The sequence below is a fragment of the Bufo bufo genome, chromosome 1 (assembly GCF_905171765.1).
Source record: "Bufo bufo chromosome 1, aBufBuf1.1, whole genome shotgun sequence".
In the NCBI taxonomy this organism is placed as follows: Eukaryota; Metazoa; Chordata; class Amphibia; order Anura; family Bufonidae; genus Bufo; species Bufo bufo.
In genome coordinates, this window is record NC_053389.1 from 792,522,698 (window position 1) to 792,545,095 (window position 22,398).

Below are 22,398 nucleotides of genomic sequence, written 5' to 3' on the forward strand. Positions count from 1 at the left end.
TAGGGTAACCCGGCTCCTGATCCTTTTAATACCCTGTAACATCTTATTACAGTAGCCCGGCTCCTGATCCTCTTATTACTCCTGTAACATCTTATTACAGTAACCCGGCTCCTGATCATCTTATTACCCTGTAACATCTTATTACAGTAACCCGGCTCCTGATCCTCTTATTACTCCTGTAACATCTTATTACAGTAACCCGGCTCCTGATCCTCTTATTACCCTGTAACATCTTATTACAGTAACCCGGCTCCTGATCCTCTTATTACCCTGTAACATCTTATTACAGTAACCCGGCTCCTGATCCTCTTATTACCCAGTAACATCTTATTACAGTAACCCGGCTCCTGATCCTCTTATTACCCTGTAATATCTTATTACAGTAACCCGACTCCTGATCCTCTTATTACCCTGTAACATCTTATTACAGTAACCCGGCTCCTGATCCTCTTATTACCCTGTAACATCTTATTACAGTAACCCGGCTCCTGATCCTCTTATTACCCTGTAACATCTTATTACAGTAACCCGGCTCCTGATCCTCTTATTACCCAGTAACATCTTATTACAGTAACCCGGCTCCTGATCCTCTTATTACCCAGTAACATCTTATTACAGTAACCCGGCTCCTGATCCTCTTATTACCCTGTAATATCTTATTACAGTAACCCGACTCCTGATCCTCTTATTACCCTGTAACATCTTATTACAGTAACCCGGCTCCTGATCCTCTTATTACCCTGTAACATCTTATTACAGTAACCCGGCTCCTGATCCTCTTATTACCCTGTAACATCTTATTACAGTAACCCGGCTCCTGATCCTCTTATTACCCCTGTAACATCTTATTACAGAGACCCGGCTCCTGATCCTCTTATTACCCTGTAATATCTTATTACAGTAACCCGACTCCTGATCCCCTTATTACCCCTGTAACATCTTATTACAGTAACCCGGCTCCTGATCCTCTTATTACCCCTGTAACATCTTATTACAGTAACCCGGCCCCTGATCCTCTTATTACCCCTGTAACATCTTATTACAGTAACCCGGCTCCTGATCCTCTTATTACCCTGTAACATCTTATTACAGTAACCCGGCTCCTGATCCTCTTATTACCCTGTAACATCTTATTACAGTAACCCAGCTCCTGATCCTCTTATTACCCTGTAACATCTTATTACAATAACCCGGCTCCTGATCCTCTTATTACCCTGTAACATCTTATTACAGTAACCCGGCTCCTGATCCTCTTATTACCCTGTAACATCTTATTACAGTAACCCGGCTCCTAAACCTTTAATTACCCCATCGCAATCTATTACAGTAAATTAGATGCTGAATATCAGCAATTTACCATTCTCATAGTTTCTTTTCTGCACAATGATAGGATCTCGGTGGAGTTTATGATAATATATGCGCTTTTGGAAACAACAGAAATCAGCCATTGTTTTTGTGGTCTGGGAAAAAGCATGAGAGGGGTCAGAGGAAGTGACATTCCACCCCTGCACACCACCCTCTCCTGAGTCTGCAAAATCCATACAAGGGGGGAGCGCAGGATGTCAGAGGAAGGCTTCCAGCGTAGTAGGATAGAGGGAGGAAAGGAGAAAGAAAAGTGAGACAAGTAAAAAAAACAGGGATCAAAGGTAACGGGGACATCAACTACATTTCCTTCCATACACCGGCTCACACAGCTGCATCTCTGTGGGGCGTAAGAGTGGGGGGGGGGGGGGGGACATTGCCAACTTCTACGTTTGGCATGGACACGTATAGTAACTTCTTTGCAGACTGTTCTAATTCTGGCGGGTGATGGGAAGTGAGGCGATGAGGTGAGGAAATGGGTATGTGGTAGGGTGTTTGTCCCTTTCGGCATCTTGCATGTATTAGCTGTAGTATAAATATATATATATATATGCTTTATTGTGTTTTGGGGTTTTAGTGTCCTGTGTGAGTCTGTTGAGATCCATATCTGTATCTAGTACCTTATTTAAGCTTCCTTCGGCACCCTGATTTTGCACTTTTTTTTACTTAAAAGCCTTTTTATGGCACCTGAAGGTGCAAAATGTTGTTCTGTCTGATGCACGACGATGGAAAATAACCTTCCGGGACACAGGCAATTATGACATTTTGAATACCACTGGGATCCCAGCAATGACTGGAACAAAGCATATGTTCGGGTATTTTTACATTTCCTAGATATCACCAGTTTGGGAGTGGTGCTATGTCGAGCGAATGCCACTAGGGACGCGTCGCTTTATTTAGTACTTGGACCCACTTTGGTCATGGCATCAGCGCAAGTTCAAACCCCCATAAATTATCCTATTGGTGTGCCATCGATGAAAAGTGAAGGAGCTTTAGGACAATGTTTTAGCATAAAATTCATTTTGTGAAGTACAGAAATGTAAATATCACAAAAGTGAATACAATAGTGTAGTACAAAATGCATTTTGTGATGTACAAAAATATGAATATCACAACACTATAATCTTTTAGTACAAAATTTTATCTTGTGAAGTACAGAAATGTAAAGATAATAAAGCTAGAATATGATATATTAGTACAAAATTCATTTTGTGAAGTAGAAAAAATATAAATCACAAAACTAAATATCATAAATCAGGACAAAATTACTGTTGCGACGTACAAAAATGTAAATATCACAAAACTGCAATATCTTAGTACAAAATTCAATGTAAATGTAAAATGACGTAAAACAGTCGCAAAATATCATCTGCTACAAAACAAAAAACTTTTTTTTTTGAAGGATACTCTGTGTGATATGGTGTTTTTACAAACTCTGTCTTGCTTAGAGGGGAAGCAAAGATTTGTTTTCTGCTTTATGTAAACTGATTCATCTTCTATTGGTCGTGCGGTCGTTATTTTCTGTACAAGAAAGAGGCAAAGGAAGCGTCCAGGATGAGGCGCTTCTATAATGAGTGCCCTACTGAGGCAGGAAATACTTCCGTCTGGGAAATCAGTGAAGCAAACTCAGTCCATATCATGAGCACTGGAAACCTGCTTTCAATTTATTTTTTTTCTTGAGTACTAGCTCGGTAAAATTAAAACCGTTTTGTGTGTCGCAACATTACATTTTGTGCAATACACATGGACATATAGTATAGCATTATGTGTAGCAAAGTGGCATTGTGTGCTACAAAATGGTAGCAGAGAGAATGGCAAGCGTAATGACCCGTCAGAGTGTCCAAAAGGACCTGAGCACCAGAACTGGACCATGGAGCAATGGAAGGAGGCCTCCTGGCTAGTGTTGAGCGAACTTCTGTTTTAAGTTCGGCGTCTAAAGTTCGGCTTCCGGTTAGCGGAGAATCCCGATATGGATTCCGAATTCCGTTGTGGTCCGTGGTAGCGGAATCAATAATCGGCCAATTATTGATTCCGCTACCACGGACCACAACGGAATTCGGAATCCATATCGGGATTTTCCGCTAACCGGAAGCCGAACTTTAGACGCCGAACTTAAAACAGAAGTTCGCTCAACACTACTCCTGGCCTGATCAATCCCATTAACATCATGCGTACAGCCGGGTGCATGTGAGTCAGGAAGAGAAGACAACGGTATAGAAAGAAGATAAGCTGGTGGAGACAGTGTGATGCTCTGGGCTATGTTCTCCTTGGGTCCTAATATCACGTAGATGTGAGATATACCACCTACCTAACCATTGCACAAGTACATCCTTTCATGGCAGCGTTATTCCATAATAGTGTTGGGCGCGAATATTCGAATTGTGAATTTTAATTGCGAATATCGCCACTTCGAGACTTCGCGAAGATTTAGAATATAGTGCTATATATTCGTATTCTCGAATATTCTAGATTTTTTTTAATCTGAACCCATGATCCCTCCCTGCTTCTTGCTTGTGGGCCAATGGGAAAGCTGCAATGTCTTTGTCTGAGCTTAGCAACATCCCTAGCAACCAATAGGAAAGTTGCCTACCCCCTTACTATATAAGAACCTCCCCAGCAGCCATTTTCTACAGTTTTATGGAGTTCTGAGAGAGAGAGCAGTGTCATTGCTGTGCTCTGTGCTTTACTGTTTAATTACATTAGTTAGTTAGTTAGTTTATAAATATAATACAGATAGTTAGTGGGAGATAGTGTAGGTTAGATGGTGATATAGTGTAGCTGTCCATACATACATGCTACAGACATGTCACAAGTTCACAACAATACTTAGTGCACCAATCAGTAATATGTAGTCAGACCTGCTAAAATGTGAAGTTGCACGTATTGCGCCAAAATATGCGCATCATTAATTGCCGATTTGCGCAGTCACGAATATATCGGAGCACTCTATCTGCATATAAAGCTATTGTTATGTTCTGCCGTGCCAACCATTTTCTCCAGTCTCAGGAAACTTCTAGCAGCTTGAAAAATGTAGCAACAGTGACCCACGCCGGCAATACGCGCATATTACATTGACGATTTTCGCAATCAAGAAAATAATCTCGAATTTGCAAATATATGATGAATATTCGCACAAATATCGTGAATTCAAATATTGCTCCTGCCGCTCATCACTATTCCATATTGTCCGAGAGCAAGGTGTTGGGGTGTACAAACACATCCGATCCTTAGAGGTTGTACCGAGCAACTTACAGGATGTGCCGCTAACATCTTGGTTCCAGATACCACAGGACTTCTGTTTTTGGAGTCCATGCCTCAAAGGATCAAAGCTGTTTTAGACAGGTGATTTTCAATGCCTGCTCATTGTATACATGTAGGAATGAGGGATGCATTTATCAGAGGCGTTCTGTTATAGTTCATGAACGAGAAAGCTGGACCATACTAAAAATGGGGTAACAAATGTGTTGACTCCTTTGAGCAAACAAGTGGATCCTTGACCAAATAAAGAAGAACCTTCTAGGCTAAAGTTGAATGTGAAGTATATTATTAGATGACCCAACGAGCACCAACAAGTGCTTGTGGAACCACAACGCCCACCAACTGTTTGACTTAGGGTCAGACCTTAAGGCGTTATCCTGGCAGTCCCCTGGTATTCACCCTTTAACCGCTATACAGGGATCTGTTTTTTGCTGCAGGGGAGCTACCAGGCCACTACCTCTTTAAATAGTCCTGATGTGATTGGCAGCGGACCTACTGGGGATCAAAGACACTGGTGCAAAGCAGCGCGGGATCAGTCAACACTCATAGTCAGGACACTAGCCAAGGTCAAGGCAGGCAAAGTCTGTGCACATCCGGTAAACTGGCGTTGGTCAGGTCAGGCACAGTCGGTAAACAAACAAAATAGCCCTCCTAAACTAGTAACAAGCAAGCTAGGAACCTAAAGCTCAGGCAGCCTCCCCTAGGGGAAGGTGCCTAAAATGCCCAGCAAAGTCAAGCTGGCCCTATAGGAGCCTGGGGTATGTGCACACCCTCAAGTCAATACATTGAGGCCTAACAAAAAAAACGTAGGCTGTGGTCTGCTGCAGGACTAGCAATGCTGGACCGCAGCAGCTGCCTTCACTGGTGGGCAGAGGAGGGCATGCGGGTCCAGACTGCCAGCATATCCACAGACGAGGCAGAGTAAGTGACACTGCCGACAGTCCTGACCCGGGGCTGAGGGACAGCAGCGGGCACAGGACGCAAGCGCAACATGCAACATTTTTATGCCATTGGTCCTTGAGATGAGGGTGACAGAGGAAAACAGAGGTGGCCCATGGACTGTGATAGGGAAAACTGGAGGGCCACGATTCAGAAATTAGTATTTATATGGACACCAGGAGTCAAAAGTGATCTGAGGGTACCTGATGTAAGACTGAGCTCATGTACTGTGATTTATTAAACTAGCGTGGAGATGACCATTATGAAGGATGAGGGTAAAGGTTGCCATCACTAGATGCCCAAGTAGCCTTCCTTGAGTCCTAGTCAAAGACTCTAGTTATGAGCAGTCATTCTCTCTTTCTCCTTTCTAGAAGACCAAGATGTTTGGTGACCCCGGCTCACGCAGCAGTCTGTCTTTGGACCTTGACATGAGCTGGGGGATTGTCTTACAAGCGTATCGCTGCCTCACAAACGATGACGACGATTCCAGATACAAGGTGAGTCTCAAGTTTCTCTGCAGTTGTATACCTTCTGTCAGGCCCATCTAGTGTCCTAGCCTAGGAGAAGTCCTTGGGTCCAAAAATCCCATTCACATGCATTCGATGCACAACGTTTTGATGAGGAGTTCAGCCAAAATCCTTGTCCAAACCAGAATGTGTGAACTGGGCCTAACATGAAAGTGGAGGGCTTATAAAAATAAAAAAAAAATCCTCTTAATAAAATTTTTTTTTTTTTTAAATTTGTCAGAGATCCATGGAGTCATTCTTTGTGGTCTGCATTGCTGTTTGGCGGACGCATACGGGGAAACTGTGTGGAGCAGGGGGGCCCCTACTAAGTGTCGGGAGCTCTATGTACGCCTCTGCTCCTTACACGAGCCTCCTCTTACCCCCAACGCTGCAGATATTGGCCTCCAGTCATTCCCTGTACAGTACATTTCCTCACAGCATGACTTTGGTTTTGCTTAGATTTTTTGTGTTTTGGCAACAACAAGGGAGACGAGGCTTTTGTGTGTACATGAAATAAGGCAAAATTCAGACCTCATCAATCATGTTACAGTCGGCACGAAGAAGCGGCGCGTCCTCTTTTAGGGTTTTTACACTGAGCAGAAGCCAGAACTTGAGAGCAGCGCCCCCTCTGGTGGATTTAGCCCATATCATAACATAACATGGGAAGCTCATGATTTCTGGATTATTAGTTGCCAGATTAAAGGATTTTAACTGTATATATATACCTATGTGGAAATTCTATATACTCAGATATACAGACTTTCTGGGTTATTACATGCCAGGAATTTCAGTATATGTACCGGTATATATGTTCTTTCAGACATGAAAACATACATAATATACTTAAACTTTTCTGGACTACTGGATGCCTGACTGAAGGAATTTCACTGTAAAGATAGATAGATAGATAGCAGGTATGATCAACCTGCGGGCCCCCAGCTGTTGCAAAACGACAACTCCCAGCATGCCCTAATAGCTGTAGGCTGTCCAGGTATGCTGGGAGTTGTAGTTTTTCTATAGCTGGGGGCCCCGCAGGTTGAGCATCTCTAATATAGAGGATTTCTATACACTCAGATATAATATAAAGACTTTCTGGAATATTGGATGCCTGACTGAAGGAATTTTACTGTGATAGATAGGATTTCTATAGACTGAGCTGTGAGATGCAGACTTTCTGAAATGTTTTACTGCATATATATAATATACAGAGTTTCTGGACTGTTAGTTCCTGGATTAAAGAAATTTCATCATACACATATGCGGTATTTTTTATAATAACATAGATAATATGTAGACTTTCTGGCCTGTTGGTTCCCAGATTAAAGGGATTTTTGCAGTGTATACATGTGTCACATTTCTATACAGACATATATAATATACAGATTTTCTGGATCGTTGGATCCTGGATTAAAGGAATTTTACTGTGTGTACATATGTGGGATTTCTATACAGGCATATATAATACATAGACTTTCTGAACTACTGGATGCCAGATTAAAGGAATTTCACTGTAAATATATATGTGGGATTTCTATATACTCAGATATAATATAGAGACTTTCTAGACTATACTAGGCAGACTTTTTACTGTATATACAATATATATATACACTGCGTGCAGAATTATTAGGCAAATGAGTATTTTGACCACATCATCCTCTTTATGCATGTTGTCTTACTCCAAGCTGTATAGGCTCGAAAGCCTACTACCAATTAAGCATATTAGGTGATGTGCATCTCTGTAATGAGAAGGGATGTGGTCTAATGACATCAACACCCTATATCAGGTGTACATAATTATTAGGCAACTTCCTTTCCTTTGGCAAAATGGGTCAAAAGAAGGACTTGACAGGCTCAGAAAAGTCAAAAATAGTGAGATATCTTGCAGAGGGATGCAGCACTCTTAAAATTGCAAAGCTTCTGAAGCGTGATCATCGAACAATCAAGCGTTTCATTCAAAATAGTCAACAGGGTCGCAAGAAGCGTGTGGAAAAACCAAGGCGCAAAATAACTGCCCATGAACTGAGAAAAGTCAAGCGTGCAGCTGCCAAGATGCCACTTGCCACCAGTTTGGCCATATTTCAGAACTGCAACATCACTGGAGTGCCCAAAAGCACAAGGTGTGCAATACTCAGAGACATGGCCAAGGTAAAAAAGGCTGAAAGACGACCACCACTGAACAAGACACACAAGCTGAAACGTCAAGACTGGGCCAAGAAATATCTCAAGACTGATTTTTCTAAGGTTTTATGGACTGATGAAATGAGAGTGAGTATTGATGGGCCAGATGGATGGGCCCGTGGCTGGATTGGTAAAGGGCAGAGAGCTCCAGTCCGACTCAGACGCCAGCAAGGTGGAGGTGGAGTACTGGTTTGGGCTGGTATCATCAAAGATGAGCTTGTGGGGCCTTTTCGGGTTGAGGATGGAGTCAAGCTCAACTCCCAGTCCTACTGCCAGTTTCTGGAAGACACCTTCTTCAAGCAGTGGTACAGGAAGAAGTCTGCATCCTTCAAGAAAAACATGACTTTCATGCAGGACAATGCTCCATCACACGCGTCCAAGTACTCCACAGCGTGGCTGGCAAGAAAGGGTATAAAAGAAGAAAATCTAATGACATGGCCTCCTTGTTCACCTGATCTGAACCCCATTGAGAACCTGTTGTCCATCATCAAATGTGAGATTTACAAGGAGGGAAAACAGTACACCTCTCTGAACAGTGTCTGGGAGGCTGTGGTTGCTGCTGCACGCAATGTTGATGGTGAACAGATCAAAACACTGACAGAATCCATGGATGGCAGGCTTTTGAGTGTCCTTGCAAAGAAAGGTGGCTATATTGGTCACTGATTTGTTTTTGTTTTGTTTTTGAATGTCAGAAATGTATATTTGTGAATGTTGAGATGTTATATTGGTTTCACTGGTAAAAATAAACAATTGAAATGGGTATATATTTGTTTTTTGTTAAGTTGCCTAATAATTATGCACAGTAATAGTCACCTGCACACACAGATATCCCCCTAAAATAGCTAAAACTAAAAACAAACTAAAAACTACTTCCAAAAATATTCAGCTTTGATATTAATGAGTTTTTTGGGTTCATTGAGAACATGGTTGTTGTTCAATAATAAAATTAATCCTCAAAAATACAATTTGCCTAATAATTCTGCACTCCCTGTATAGGATTTCTGGATTCCAGATTACAGGAATGTCTTGTATATAGATATGTGGGATTTCTTTACACGTACATAATAGGTTATTATTATTATGAGAGTGCCCGCACCCTCCCCCGTATTAAATCTCTTTAGCCGTCAGAGTTAACTATTCGACAAGAACTCTGTAACCTTGCAGTGAACTTTGTCATCTGAGTGCAGCAGTGTCCTCCTCTGCTCCTTCCTGGTCTCCTCTGTCCTCCTCCTATACCCTCCTGTAATACCCCAAGTTCTCCTGTCCACATCCAGCTCCTCTCTTCCCCCAGCATTGTCTACACCCTGTCTTTTCCTCTGTTCCTTATCTACTACCCCTATGTTCTCCTCTGCTCCCTCCTCCCAACTTCCCAGGTCTCTCCTCCCAACTCTCCTCCCTTCGCTCTTTCTCTGGAGGGCTGGGATTTAATCCCTCGATGATATCAGTCTGAGGATTTCAAAAGAAACTTTCCACAACAAGGCTGACTAACAAGGCGAAGGAGAGAGGGGACGTCAAGGGCAGCGGGGCAGGAAAATGTTCTATAGAAAGTTCCTGCTGGAGGCATTGCCAAGGTTGGAAGGCTAGTGCTATCTGGATAACTGGAGAGAAGTCAGAAGACAGAAAAAGAACAAACGAGAGCACAAAAAGTCAACGCGACGGAGTAGAGAAGATAAGAAGCAAGTGACACTAAGGAGAAAATAGACTTGAAGAAAACCACAAAGTATCAAAGGTGACACAAGTCTAAGGCTATAAACACGGGTTAAATATGGAGATGCTGGGATCGTTTGTGTCTTCTCCTAGGTACCTTCTTCTGGATTTAGGATTGGTGACATCTCCGGTAAGAAGAGTCAATAGTGGAATATAACGTTGTGTGGGATCAGTGAAAAATTCCCATGGGATTCCTTTTTGGAATACAGAGGAACAGTGGAAACACTATCTAGTTGGTGTGGTTTTGCTTTTGACCTGTCAGCTCTTTTGACCGGTCTCTTCTGGTCACATATCTCCTCCTCCTACCCCTTCCTTGTACTGCCAGGATGGCTCCAGCGCAGCAGGTGACCCCATATTCCTACACGTTAAAGGTCTTGTTGTGACTTAGTGTCCAAAAAGAAGACATCGAGGACCCAAATGTCGGACGAAGAACAATCCCCCGGGTTGAAGCCCACCCGTGCCATTGGCAAAGAGATCACTATGGTACAGTCTCCCGTTTTATTACTCTGATGTTGTGTATGAATAGACAGTGGTCCTTAGAGCTAGCTCTCTAAACATGGTGCAGACCTAAGGTGAGGTCAGATGAATGATTGCCCGGCCAAGGAAATTTTTGAATCTCGTCCTGGAAAGTTGTCGATAACAGAGCCACGTATAGACCTTTTCTTCATTACTCTAGTTTGGGGCATACATGGAAGAGAGTGGGCTCCACAGCCATAATCTATATGGGGCCACATTCTGATGCTCCTTCAGGCCATAACATCCCATCATGGGACAGGGGAGACCCTGTGTCCCCACATGGAGTAAAAAATATTGGTGTAACCCCCTTTTTGGTGACTGTACAGTGGAGGAACCCACTTAGGTCCACAAAACTGACCAAGTAAGACCCTTCCACTACCTTGTATGGCCTTAGTGGAGCCAAGGAGCCAACCCCCACAGACCTGGGGTCTACTGGATCCTTGTAAGGAGGTTGCTTATGATAGTAGAAGTGCTCTGCTATCTCTAGGAGCCCCATAGAGCTGAATGAAGCAGCAGAGCACAGGCGTGACTGCCGCGCCATTCAAACAGGGGAACACAGGCCCCCATTCTTGTGATCGGTGGGGGCCCCAGTGATGAGACACTTATCCTCTCTCCTGTGGATAGGGCATATGTTGTCTTAATGGGGACAATCCCTTTAAAGTGCCCCTTAACATAAGAGCACTGATATAATACGCCTAAAGGGTTAAACAGGCAGCCACTTGCAGTTTTGGGCTGCTTTAAACTTCACCCACCTTCATGTGGAAAGTCATGCCAGCAGTGCTGTAACTTGAAGCTCCTGTGCCCCAGTGCAAAATCTTATCATGCTAATGTCGTGTGACCAAGGGTCCCCCAGGCACCAGAATCCAGGTGACCACGGGGGGACGCTGACTGCATGTGTACTGAGGGGTCTGGAGACATAGTTGTCAGTTGATCAAGCTAAGCTACCTGTTCGGCTATCAGCTATGTATGCATAGCCTGATCCAGACTTAGGCCTCTTTCACACGGGCGTCGCGTGTGAGGGCCGGATAGGATGCGGGTGCGGGTTTTAATGCGTTTTGCACGCGCGTGAGAAAAATCGGCATGTTTTGTACCCAGACCCGAACCCGGATTTCTTCACAGAAGTTCGGGTTTGTGTTTGGGATCGGTGTTGTGTAGATTTTATTATTTTCCCTTATAATATGGTTATAAGGGAAAATAACAGCATTCTTAATAGAGAATGCATAGTACAATAGGGCTGGAGGGGTTAAAAATGTAAAATTAAACTCACCTCATCCACTTGTTCGCGCAGGCCGGCTTGTCTTCTTTCTTCTTCTTTGAGGACCTGGGAGAAAAGGACCTTTGGTGACATCACTGCGCTCATCACATGGTCCATCACCATGTGATGAGCGCAGTGACGTCACCACAGGTCCTTTTCCTCACAGATCATCAAAGAAGAAGACAGAAGAGATGCCGGCTTCGCGAACAAGTGGATGAGGTGAGTTAAATTATTATTTTTTTAACCCCTCCAGCCCTATTGTACTATGCATTCTGTATTCAGAATGCTATTATTTTCCCTTATAACCATGTTATAACGGAAAATAATAAAGATCGGGTCCCCATCCCGATCGTCACCTAGCAACCATGGGTGAAAATCGCACCGCATCCGCACTTGCTTGCGGGTGCTTGCGATTTTCACTCAGCCCCATTCACTTGTATGGGGCCTGTGTTGCGTGAAAAACGCACAATATAGAGCATGCTGCGATTTTCACTCAACGCACAAGTGATGTGTGAAAATCACTGCTCATGTGCACAGCCCCATAGAAGTGAATGGGTCCGGATTCAGTGCGGGTGCAATGCGTTCACCTAACGCATTGCACCCGCGCTGAATTCTCGCCCGTATGAAAGGGGCCTTATAGTTGGTACTATAGTCCACAATTCTGCAGAGCTGAAATCTCCAATCATTCGCTTACATTAGACTATGATCTGATGTAGAAAAAAAAAAATGTGCCTCTGCTTTATAAAAGCTCAGCTAAACTGTAAGGCCCCTTTCACACGGGTGAGTATTCCGCGCGAATGCGATGCGTGAGTTGAACGCATTGCACCCGCACTGAATACCGACCCATTAATTTCTATGGGGCTGTTCACATGAGCGGTGATTTTCACGCATCACTTGTGCGTTGCGTGAAAATCGCAGCATGCTCTATAATCTGCGTTTTTCACGCGACGCAGACCCCATAGAAGTGAATAGGGTTGCGTGAAAATCGCAAGCATCCGCAAGCAAGCATGGTTATAAGGGAAAATAATAGCATTCTGAATACAGAATGCTTAGTAAAACATCGCTGGAGGGGTTAAAAAAAAAATAAAAAAAATTTAACTCACCTTAGTCCACTTGATCGCGCTGCCGGCTTCTCGTCTGTCTCCTTCTTTGCTGAACAGGACCTGTGGTGAGCATTCATTGCAGGAACAGGACCTGTGGTGACGTCACTCCAGTCATCACATGGTCCATCACATGATCTTTTACCATGGTGAAGGATCATGTGATGACCGATGTGACGTCACCACAGGTCCTGTTCCTGCAATGAATGCTCACCACAGGTCCTGTTCAGCAAAGAAGGAGACAGACGAGAATTTGTATTTATTTTTTTAACCCCTCCAGCGATGTTTTACTATGCATTCTGTATTCAGAATGCTATTATTTTCCCTTATAACCATGTTATAAGGGAAAATAATACAATCTACAGAACACCGATCCCAAGCCCGAACCTCTGTGAAGAAGTTCGGGTTTGGGTACCGAACATGCCAATTTTTCTCACGCGAGTGCAAAACGCATTACAATGTTTTGCACTCGCGCAGAGAAATCGTGCGTGTTCCCGCAACGCACCCGCACATTTTCCCGCAATGCCCGTGTGAAAGAGGCCTTAGGCCCCTTTCACACGAGTGAGTTTTCCGCACGGGTGCAATGCATGACGTTAACGCATAGCACCCGCACTGAATCCTGACCCATTCATTTCAATGGGTCTGTGTACATGAGCGCTTTTTTTCATGCATCACTTCTGCGTTGCGTGAAAAACGCAGCATGTTCTATATTCTGGGTTTTTCTGGCCCCATAGAAGTGAATGGGCTTCAGTGAAAAACTCATTGCATCCGGAAGCAAGTGCAGATGCAATGCATTTTTCACTGATGGTTGCTAGGAGATGTTGTTTGTAAACCTTCAGTTTTTTATCACGCGCGTGAAAAACGCATCAAAGCGCATTGAACCCGCCTGTGAAAAACTGAACAACTGAACGCAATTGCAGACAAAACTGACTGAACTTGCTTGCAAAATGGTGCGAGTTTCACTGAACGCACCCTGAACGCATCCGGAGCCAATCCGTCACGCTCGTGTGAAAGAGGCCTAAAGGGGGTGAGTCTGGCAACAAATTTGCAGAATTGGACTATAAGGCTGGGTTCACACGAGCGTGTCCGGATTAGTTCCGGATGCGTCCCGGTGTGTTGCGGCAAACCCGCGCGAGTAGGAATGCAATTGCAGTCAGTTTTGACTGCGATTGCGTTCCGTTGTTCAGTTTTTATCGTGCGTGTGCAATGTGTTTTGCACGCGCGTGATAAAAAACCGACTGTGGTACCCAGACCCGAACTTCTTCACAGAAGTTCAGGTTTGGGTTCGGTGTTGTGTAGATGTTATTATTTTCCCTTATAACATGGTTATAAGGGAAAATAATAGCATTCTGAAAACAGAATGCATAGTAAGTGATCAGTTGAGGGTTAAAAAAAATAAAAAAAATTAACTCACCTTCTCCGTTTGTTCGCGTAAGTCCCGGTCTCTTCTTTACTTCTCAAAAGATGAACTATGGGCTAAAGGACCTTTGATGACGTAAGATCACATGCTCCAATCACATGGTCCTTTAGCCCATAGTTCATCTTTTTAAAGAACTAAAGACCGGGAGAACTACGCGAACAAGAGGACAAGGTGAGTTAATTTTTTTTATTTTTTAACCCTCAATTGACCTTCTACTAAGCATTCTGTATTCAGAATGCTATTATTTTCCCTTATAACCATGTTATAAGGGAAAATAATACAGTGTATAGACAGTCACCTAGCAACCGTGCGTGAAAATCGCACCGCATCCGCACTTGCTTGCGGATGCATGCGATTTTCACGCAACCCCATTCACTTCTATGGGGCCTGCGTTGCGTGAAAAACGCAGAATATAGAGCATGCTGCGATTTTCACGCAACGCATAAGTGATGCGTGAAAATCATCGCTCATCTGAACAGCTCCATTGAAATGAATAGGTCCAGATTCAGTGCGGGTGCAATGCGTTCACCTACCGCATTGCACCCGCGCGGAAATCTCGCCCGTGTGAACGCAGCCTAATGGAGTTTAATGCAGACTCAGTGTAAGTAATGTAATGTGTGTGTAGGATCATTCCATCAACAGAATAGTGAGTGCAGCTCTGAAGTATAATACAGGATGTAACTCAGGATCAGTACAGGATAAGTAATGTATGTACACAGTGACTGCACCAGCAGAATGGTGAGTGCAGCTCTGGAGTATAATACAGGATGTAACTCAGGATCAGTACAGGATAGGTAATGTATGTACACAGTGACTCCACCAGCAGAATAATGAGTGCAGCTCTGGAGTATAATACAGGATGTAACTCAGGATCAGTACAGGATAAGTAATGTATGTACACAGTGACTGCACCAGCAGAATGGTGAGTGCAGCTCTGGAGTATAATACAGGATTTAACTCAGGATCAGTACAGGATAAGTAATGTAATGTATGTATACAGTGACTCCCAGCAGAATAGCGAATGCAGCTCTGGAGTATAATACAGGATGTAACTCAGGATCAGTACAGGATAAGTAATGTATGTACACAGTGACTTCACCAGCAGAATGGTGAGTGCAGCTCTGGAGTATAAGACAGGATGTAACTCAGGATCAGTACAGGATAAGTAATGTAATGTGTGTACATAGTGACTGCACCAGCAGAATAGTGAGTGCAGCTCTGGAGTATAATACAGGATGTAACTCAGGATCAGTACAGGATAAGTAATGTATGTACACAGTGACTGCACCAGCAGAATGGTGAGTGCAGCTCTGGAGTATAATACAGGATTTAACTCAGGATCAGTACAGGATAAGTAATGTAATGTATGTATACAGTGACTCCCAGCAGAATAGCGAATGCAGTTCTGGAGTATAATACAGGATGTAACTCAGGATCAGTACAGGATAAGTAATGTATGTACACAGTGACTTCACCAGCAGAATGGTGAGTGCAGCTCTGGAGTATAATACAGGATGTAACTCAGGATCAGTACAGGATAAGTAATGTATGTATACAGTGACTCCCAGCAGAATAGCGAATGCAGCTCTGGAGTATAATACAGGATGTAACTCAGGATCAGTACAGGATAAGTAATGTATGTACACAGTGACTTCACCAGCAGAATGGTGAGTGCAGCTCTGGAGTATAAGACAGGATGTAACTCAGGATCAGTACAGGATAAGTAATGTATGTACACAGTGACTGCACCAGCAGAATAGTGAGTGCAGCTCTGGAGTATAAGACAGGATGTAGCTCAGGATCAGTACAGGATAAATAATGTATGTACACAGTGACTGCACCAGCAGAATAGTGAGTGCAGCTCTGGAGTATAATACAGGATTTAACTCAGGATCAGTACAGGATAAGTAATGTAATGTATGTATACAGTGACTCCCAGCAGAATAGCGAATGCAGCTCTGGAGTATAATACAGGATGTAACTCAGGATCAGTACAGGATAAGTAATGTATGTACACAGTGACTTCACCAGCAGAATGGTGAGTGCAGCTCTGGAGTATAATACAGGATGTAACTCAGGATCAGTACAGCATAGGTAATGTATGTACACAGTGACTCCACCAGCAGAATAATGAGTGCAGCTCTGGAGTATAATACAGGATGTAACTCAGGATCAGTACAGGATAAGTAATGTATGTACACAGTGACTGCACCAGCAGAATAGTGAGTGCAGCTCTAGAGTATAATACAGGATGTAACTCAGGATCAGTACAGGATAAGTAATGTATGTACACATTGACTCCAATCAGCAGAATAATGACTGCAGCTCTGGAGTATAATACAGGATGTAGCTCAGGATCAGTACAGGATAAATAATGTATGTACACAGTGACTGCACCAGCAGAATAGTGAGTGCAGCTCTGGAGTATAATACAGGATGTAACTCAGGATCAGTACAGGATAAGTAATGTAATGTATGTATACAGTGACTGTACCAGCAGAATAGTGAGTGCAGCTCTGGAGTATAATACAGGATGTAACTCAGGATCTGTACAGGATAAGTAATGTAATGTATGTACACAGTGACTTCACCAGCAGAATGGTGAGTGCAGCTCTGGAGTATAATACAGGATGTAACTCAGGATCAGTACAGGATAGGTAATGTATGTACACAGTGACTCCACCAGCAGAATAATGAGTGCAGCTCTGGAGTATAATACAGGATGTAACTCAGGATCAGTACAGGATAAGTAATGTATGTACACAGTGACTGCACCAGCAGAATAGTGAGTGCAGCTCTAGAGTATAATACAGGATGTAACTCAGGATCAGTACAGGATAAGTAATGTATGTACACATTGACTCCAATCAGCAGAATAATGACTGCAGCTCTGGAGTATAATACAGGATGTAGCTCAGGATCAGTACAGGATAAATAATGTATGTACACAGTGACTGCACCAGCAGAATAGTGAGTGCAGCTCTGGAGTATAATACAGGATTTAACTCAGGATCAGTACAGGATAGGTAATGTAATGTATGTATACAGTGACTCCCAGCAGAATAGCGAATGCAGCTCTGGAGTATAATACAGGATGTAACTCAGGATCAGTACAGGATAAGTAATGTATGTACACAGTGACTTCACCAGCAGAATGGTGAGTGCAGCTCTGGAGTATAATACAGGATGTAACTCAGGATCAGTACAGGATAAGTAATGTATGTACACAGTGACTCCACCAGCAGAATAATGAGTGCAGCTCTGGAGTATAATACAGGATGTAACTCAGGATCAGTACAGGATAAGTAATGTATGTACACAGTGACTGCACCAGCAGAATAGTGAGTGCAGCTCTAGAGTATAATACAGGATGTAACTCAGGATCAGTACAGGATAAGTAATGTATGTACACATTGACTCCAATCAGCAGAATAATGACTGCAGCTCTGGAGTATAATACAGGATGGCACTCAGGATCAGTACAGGATAAATAATGTATGTACACAGTGACTGCACCAGCAGAATAGTGAGTGCAGCTCTGGAGTATAATACAGGATGTAACTCAGGATCAGTACAGGATAAGTAGTGTAATGTATGTACACAGTGACTGCACCAGCAGAATAGTGAGTGCAGCTCTGGAGTATAATACAGGATGTAACTCAGGATCAGTACAGGATAAGTAATGTGATGTACACAGTGACTCCACCAGCAGAATAGTGAGTGCAGCTCTGGAGTATAATACAGGATGGAACTCAGGATCAGTACAGGATAAGTAATGTATGTACACAGTGACTCCACCAGCAGAATAGTGAGTGCAGCTCTGGAGTATAATACAGGATGTAACTCAGGATCAGTACAGGATAAGTAATGTAATGGACTCCATTATTTAGATGTATTTATTTTAATCACGTATATAGCGCTGACATATTCCGCAGCGCTTTACAGACATTAATGTCTCCAGTGGAGCTCACACTTTCACACCTGCGTTCAGGTGTCCGCTCGTGAGCTCCGTTTGAAGGGGCTCACGAGCGGCCCCGAACGCAGCCGTCCAGCCCCAATGCATTCTCAGTGGAGGCGGATCCGCTCAGAATGCATCCGCCTGCCAGCGTTCAGCCTCCGCTCCGCTCAGTGAGCGGACACCTGAACGCTGCTTGCAGCGTTCGGGTGTCCGCCTGGCCGTGCGGAGGCGAGCGGATCCGTCCAGACTTACAATGTAAGTCAATGGGGACGGATCCGTTTGAAGATGACACAATATGGCTCAATCTTCAAGATGATCCGTCCCCTATTGACTTACAATGTAAAGTCTGGACGGATCCGTTCAGGCTACTTTCACACTTAGAAATTTTTCTAAGTTATAATGCAGACGGATCCGTTCTGAACGGATGCAAACGTCTGCATTATCGGAGCGGATCCGTCTGATGAAACATCAGACGGACCCGCTCCGAACGCTAGTGTGAAAGTAGCCTAAAGTTCTCTATCAGTGTGTATTGTGTGGGAGGAAACCCCCCAAAACACGGGGAGAACGTACGTTGTCCTTGGATTGGAGCTGCAAGGTGCCAGTGCTAACCACCGAGCCACCATGCTGCCCACCATAATTGGGGTTGGACATAGACATCTGCTTTAATACCTTAGGGGTGTTATGTAAGTGACCCTGTCATACAATACATGATCTATAAGTGATTCCCTACGATCGGCGATGTTATTGTCATGATGTATCCTCATCGGTTTGTAGATATGAGAATATAGCTAGTGAAATCTCTGAGGTATGAGGCACGCGGTTACCCACTCTGGACAATGCACAGGGTGTCCTGCTGCCGAGACTCCCGACAGTCAGCTGTAACCTCTGAAGGAACCCGGAGGAAGCAAGTGTTCAATTTCCCTTCAGCGCCACCACAGGGCAAATGAAGTATTACATGGCAGAAGCCATTGTGTTATAGGTGACAATTTACAGAGATGGAAATCTGACGAGGCTTCTGCCACAAACATCATTTCTTATCACCCATCCACACCAATGACTTTTTTAGGGGGGTCCAGACTCCCCCATTCCTCCTCACAGGCCACTTCCATAAGGCCTATGGAGTTAGTGGAGGAACGAGGGACTTGGGGCCATATTGACAGGTGAAAACATGAGAGTATATGGGGCGTAGAGGCTGGAACAGGCCAGGGCTGGCTGCTCTAATATGTAATTTGGTTCATGTATCTGGGTCTGGTGAGTTAATAGGGCGGAGGAAGGGGACCTGGCCAAACCGGACAAGTGACTTTAGATTTGGAAAGATGAGGAGAATTAACCGTTTCATCGCCAGGCGAGAGCAAGGCCCTTACAGTAACGGGGCGTACAGTTAGTAGGTTCACCCTGAACTTGTTCTCTTCTCTTCTCAGAATCCTCTGCAGGAATGGGGGGAGGAGGTGGAAGACGGAGCAATCTATGGAGTGACCCTGAGGAGAGTGAGGACGGAGAGCCCCTCCGGAGACTTCCTGGTAATAAGGGGGGAGGTGGTCACGTCACCCACTCTCTGCCGTTTCCCCTGCTCCCAACGCTTCTTTTTGTTTCTGCTCTATGTACCCCTTTAATGTTCATGTATATCCTGCATGGACCCTATAATAATCCACCCTTTATTGTGTATCGAGTTGTAGCCCGCTTGCACCCCTCTATAGTTCCTGTATACTCTGCCTTTCGCTCATGGGCATCATACATGTGCCCCTTTATAATACACATGTACCTATTATACCTATTCGGATTATGTTCTATTGTATCCCTTTTATTTTTCACATGGATCTGGTCTGCACCCCAAAATATCATGCATAATGTATACTGCCTGTGCCCCTTTATAATTCACATACATCAGCCTGTACCCCTATATAATTCATGGATATTGGCCTGTACCCCTTTATATTTTATATAGTGTATATTCACCTGTACCCCTTTATAATTCACATACATCAGCCTGTACCCCAATATAATACATGTATATCGGCCTGTACCTCTTTATATAGTTAATGTATATCGGCCTGTACCCCTATAGAGTTAATGTATATCGGCCTGTACCCCTATAGAGTTCATGTATATCGGCCTGTACCCCTATAGAGTTAATGTATATCGGCCTGTACCCCTATATAATACATGTATATCGGCCTGTACCCCTATATAGTTTATGTATATCGGCCTGTACCCCTATATAGTTCATGTATATCGGCCTGTACCCCTATATAGTTTATGTATATCGGCCTGTACCCCTATATAGTTCATGTATATGTGATCTGCAGCCCTTTATAATTCACATATATCAGCCTGTACCCCAATATAATTCATGGATATTGGCCTGTACCCCTTTATATTTTATATAGTGTATATTCGTCTGTACCCCTTTATAATTCAGATATTTCGTCCTGTACCCCTTTGTAATTCATGTATATGTGGCTTGTACTCCTTTATATTTAATACATATCATCTTGTACCCCAGAATATTTTTGGCCTGTACCCCTGTATATTTTTTTTATACCGTATATTGGCCTATACCCCTTTATAATCCGTATATAGCGACCTGTCTCCATTATGATTCATGTACGTCCTGCCTGTCTCTGTATACATTTCATGTATATCCTTTCTGTACCCATGGCTTTATGTATATCCTGCCTGTACACTTTTCTGACTTGCTGTTATCCTGCTGACTGTTTCCTTTTCTACTCTGAATCTGCACACCACACACAGAAGACTGTAATATGATGTCAGACTCCCAGGTGTGATGGCGCCCCTCACCTTTCATTATCCTGTCATCACATCTGTCCTCAGCGCTCGTGATTTTTATCTCTACTTTAAAAAAACATCCTGTGATGGATGGCAGCGACCTGCGGCCTCTGGTGGAGATCCAGCTGTTTGGCCTGACGTGTAAACCAAATGTGCCAGATCTGGGGGAGCCCCCTGACTCTTACATGACCCAGACGTCATAGAGAACTGGCAATTACGGGAATATTTGGGTCATTTATTAGGGCTCTCCACCTACAATTAAAATTATATACTGGTACATGGTACATTCAAATCTGGCATTAGTGTGACCTGAAAGGGACCAGATTATCAGATATTCTTTATTATCAGATGGTCATAGAAGAATATGGAAAACTCACTTGTTGGGCTAGAGAATCATACTTTTTAGAGGATTAGAAAAAAACATGGCTTCTTTTTTCCAAAAACAGTGCCACACCTGCCCACAGGTTGTGTGTGGTATTGCAGCTCAGCACAATTCACTTCAGTGGAGCTGAGCTGCAATACCAGAAACTATCCATAGACAGGTGTGGCACTGTTTCAGTCTATCCCCTCTTTGGACGTACTAAAATCAAAAACAGTTGTCCCAGCCTTTTCCCTAATCCACTTGACAAAGTAGATTGCTCAGCAGGGGGCGACAATGAGCACAGAGTCTAAAATCTGTAAAGCGTCCGTGCATCCCTTTCCCTTGCTGAATGTTCACTATATACAGGACGGGCTCCATTTAAATCAAGGTGTCAGCAAGTACCTGGGACCTATGATAAAGACCTGCCACCTTCTGATTACATCATCTGAGCAATGTCCTATGAAGCTGATCTACTTGCTTACAGTTTCTTAGAGGGCTGGAAGACTTAGGTCTCTCTAACGTTTTTCATAATAAGTTTTTGCCCCCTTCTTTACAACTAGAACCTTACAGACAAAAAATGTATTACATGTCAGAGAACCCACAAATGCTAGTTAGGGTCTTGAGGGTCATGAGCAAGCATTATTGAAGAGAAACCATGCAAAATATGAAGACCTCAGCCTCTTTTCTGGCTTTTCTATTTTCCCTCTTATCCTTGACCTCTTGGCTCACCTCCTACTTCGTTTAACCTACTCCCATTGCCCTCAGGCCGTCGCATCATCTCCTGGTTATGTCCATTATAAGACGTGTAAGGTCCGCAGCCTCCGTGCTGGGACTCTGGAGAAGCTGGTGGAGAACCTCCTGGTGGAGTATCAGGGAAGTGATACTGGGTATGTGCCCACCTTCTTGAGCACCTACCGTGCCTTTACCTCACCTGAAAAGGTCCTGGAGCTTCTACTAGACAGGTGGGGACAACAAAGACAATGCTTTTTGTTGGGACATTTTCTTTGTCCTTCTTATCTTACCTGAGATGTCCTCTCAAGTCCTCTCA

General features: G+C 43.7%; 1 protein-coding gene across 4 annotated transcripts in view; it reads left to right on the plus strand.

Moving 5' to 3' along the window:
* The first annotated feature begins 1,554 nt into the window (after positions 1 to 1,554).
* The window catches only part of RGL3 (ral guanine nucleotide dissociation stimulator like 3), a 55,244-nt gene continuing 34,400 nt past the window's right edge, over positions 1,555 to 22,398 (plus strand). For 2 of the 4 annotated variants that reach the window (XM_040415000.1, XM_040415003.1), the window contains exons 1-4: positions 1,657 to 1,829; positions 5,931 to 6,056; positions 19,624 to 19,722; positions 22,116 to 22,312. In XM_040415000.1, coding sequence (XP_040270934.1) covers positions 5,940 to 6,056; positions 19,624 to 19,722; positions 22,116 to 22,312 — 413 coding nt within the window. In that variant the 5' untranslated portion in view covers positions 1,657 to 1,829; positions 5,931 to 5,939. The other 2 variants (XM_040415001.1, XM_040415002.1) reach the window with 2 other exon arrangements.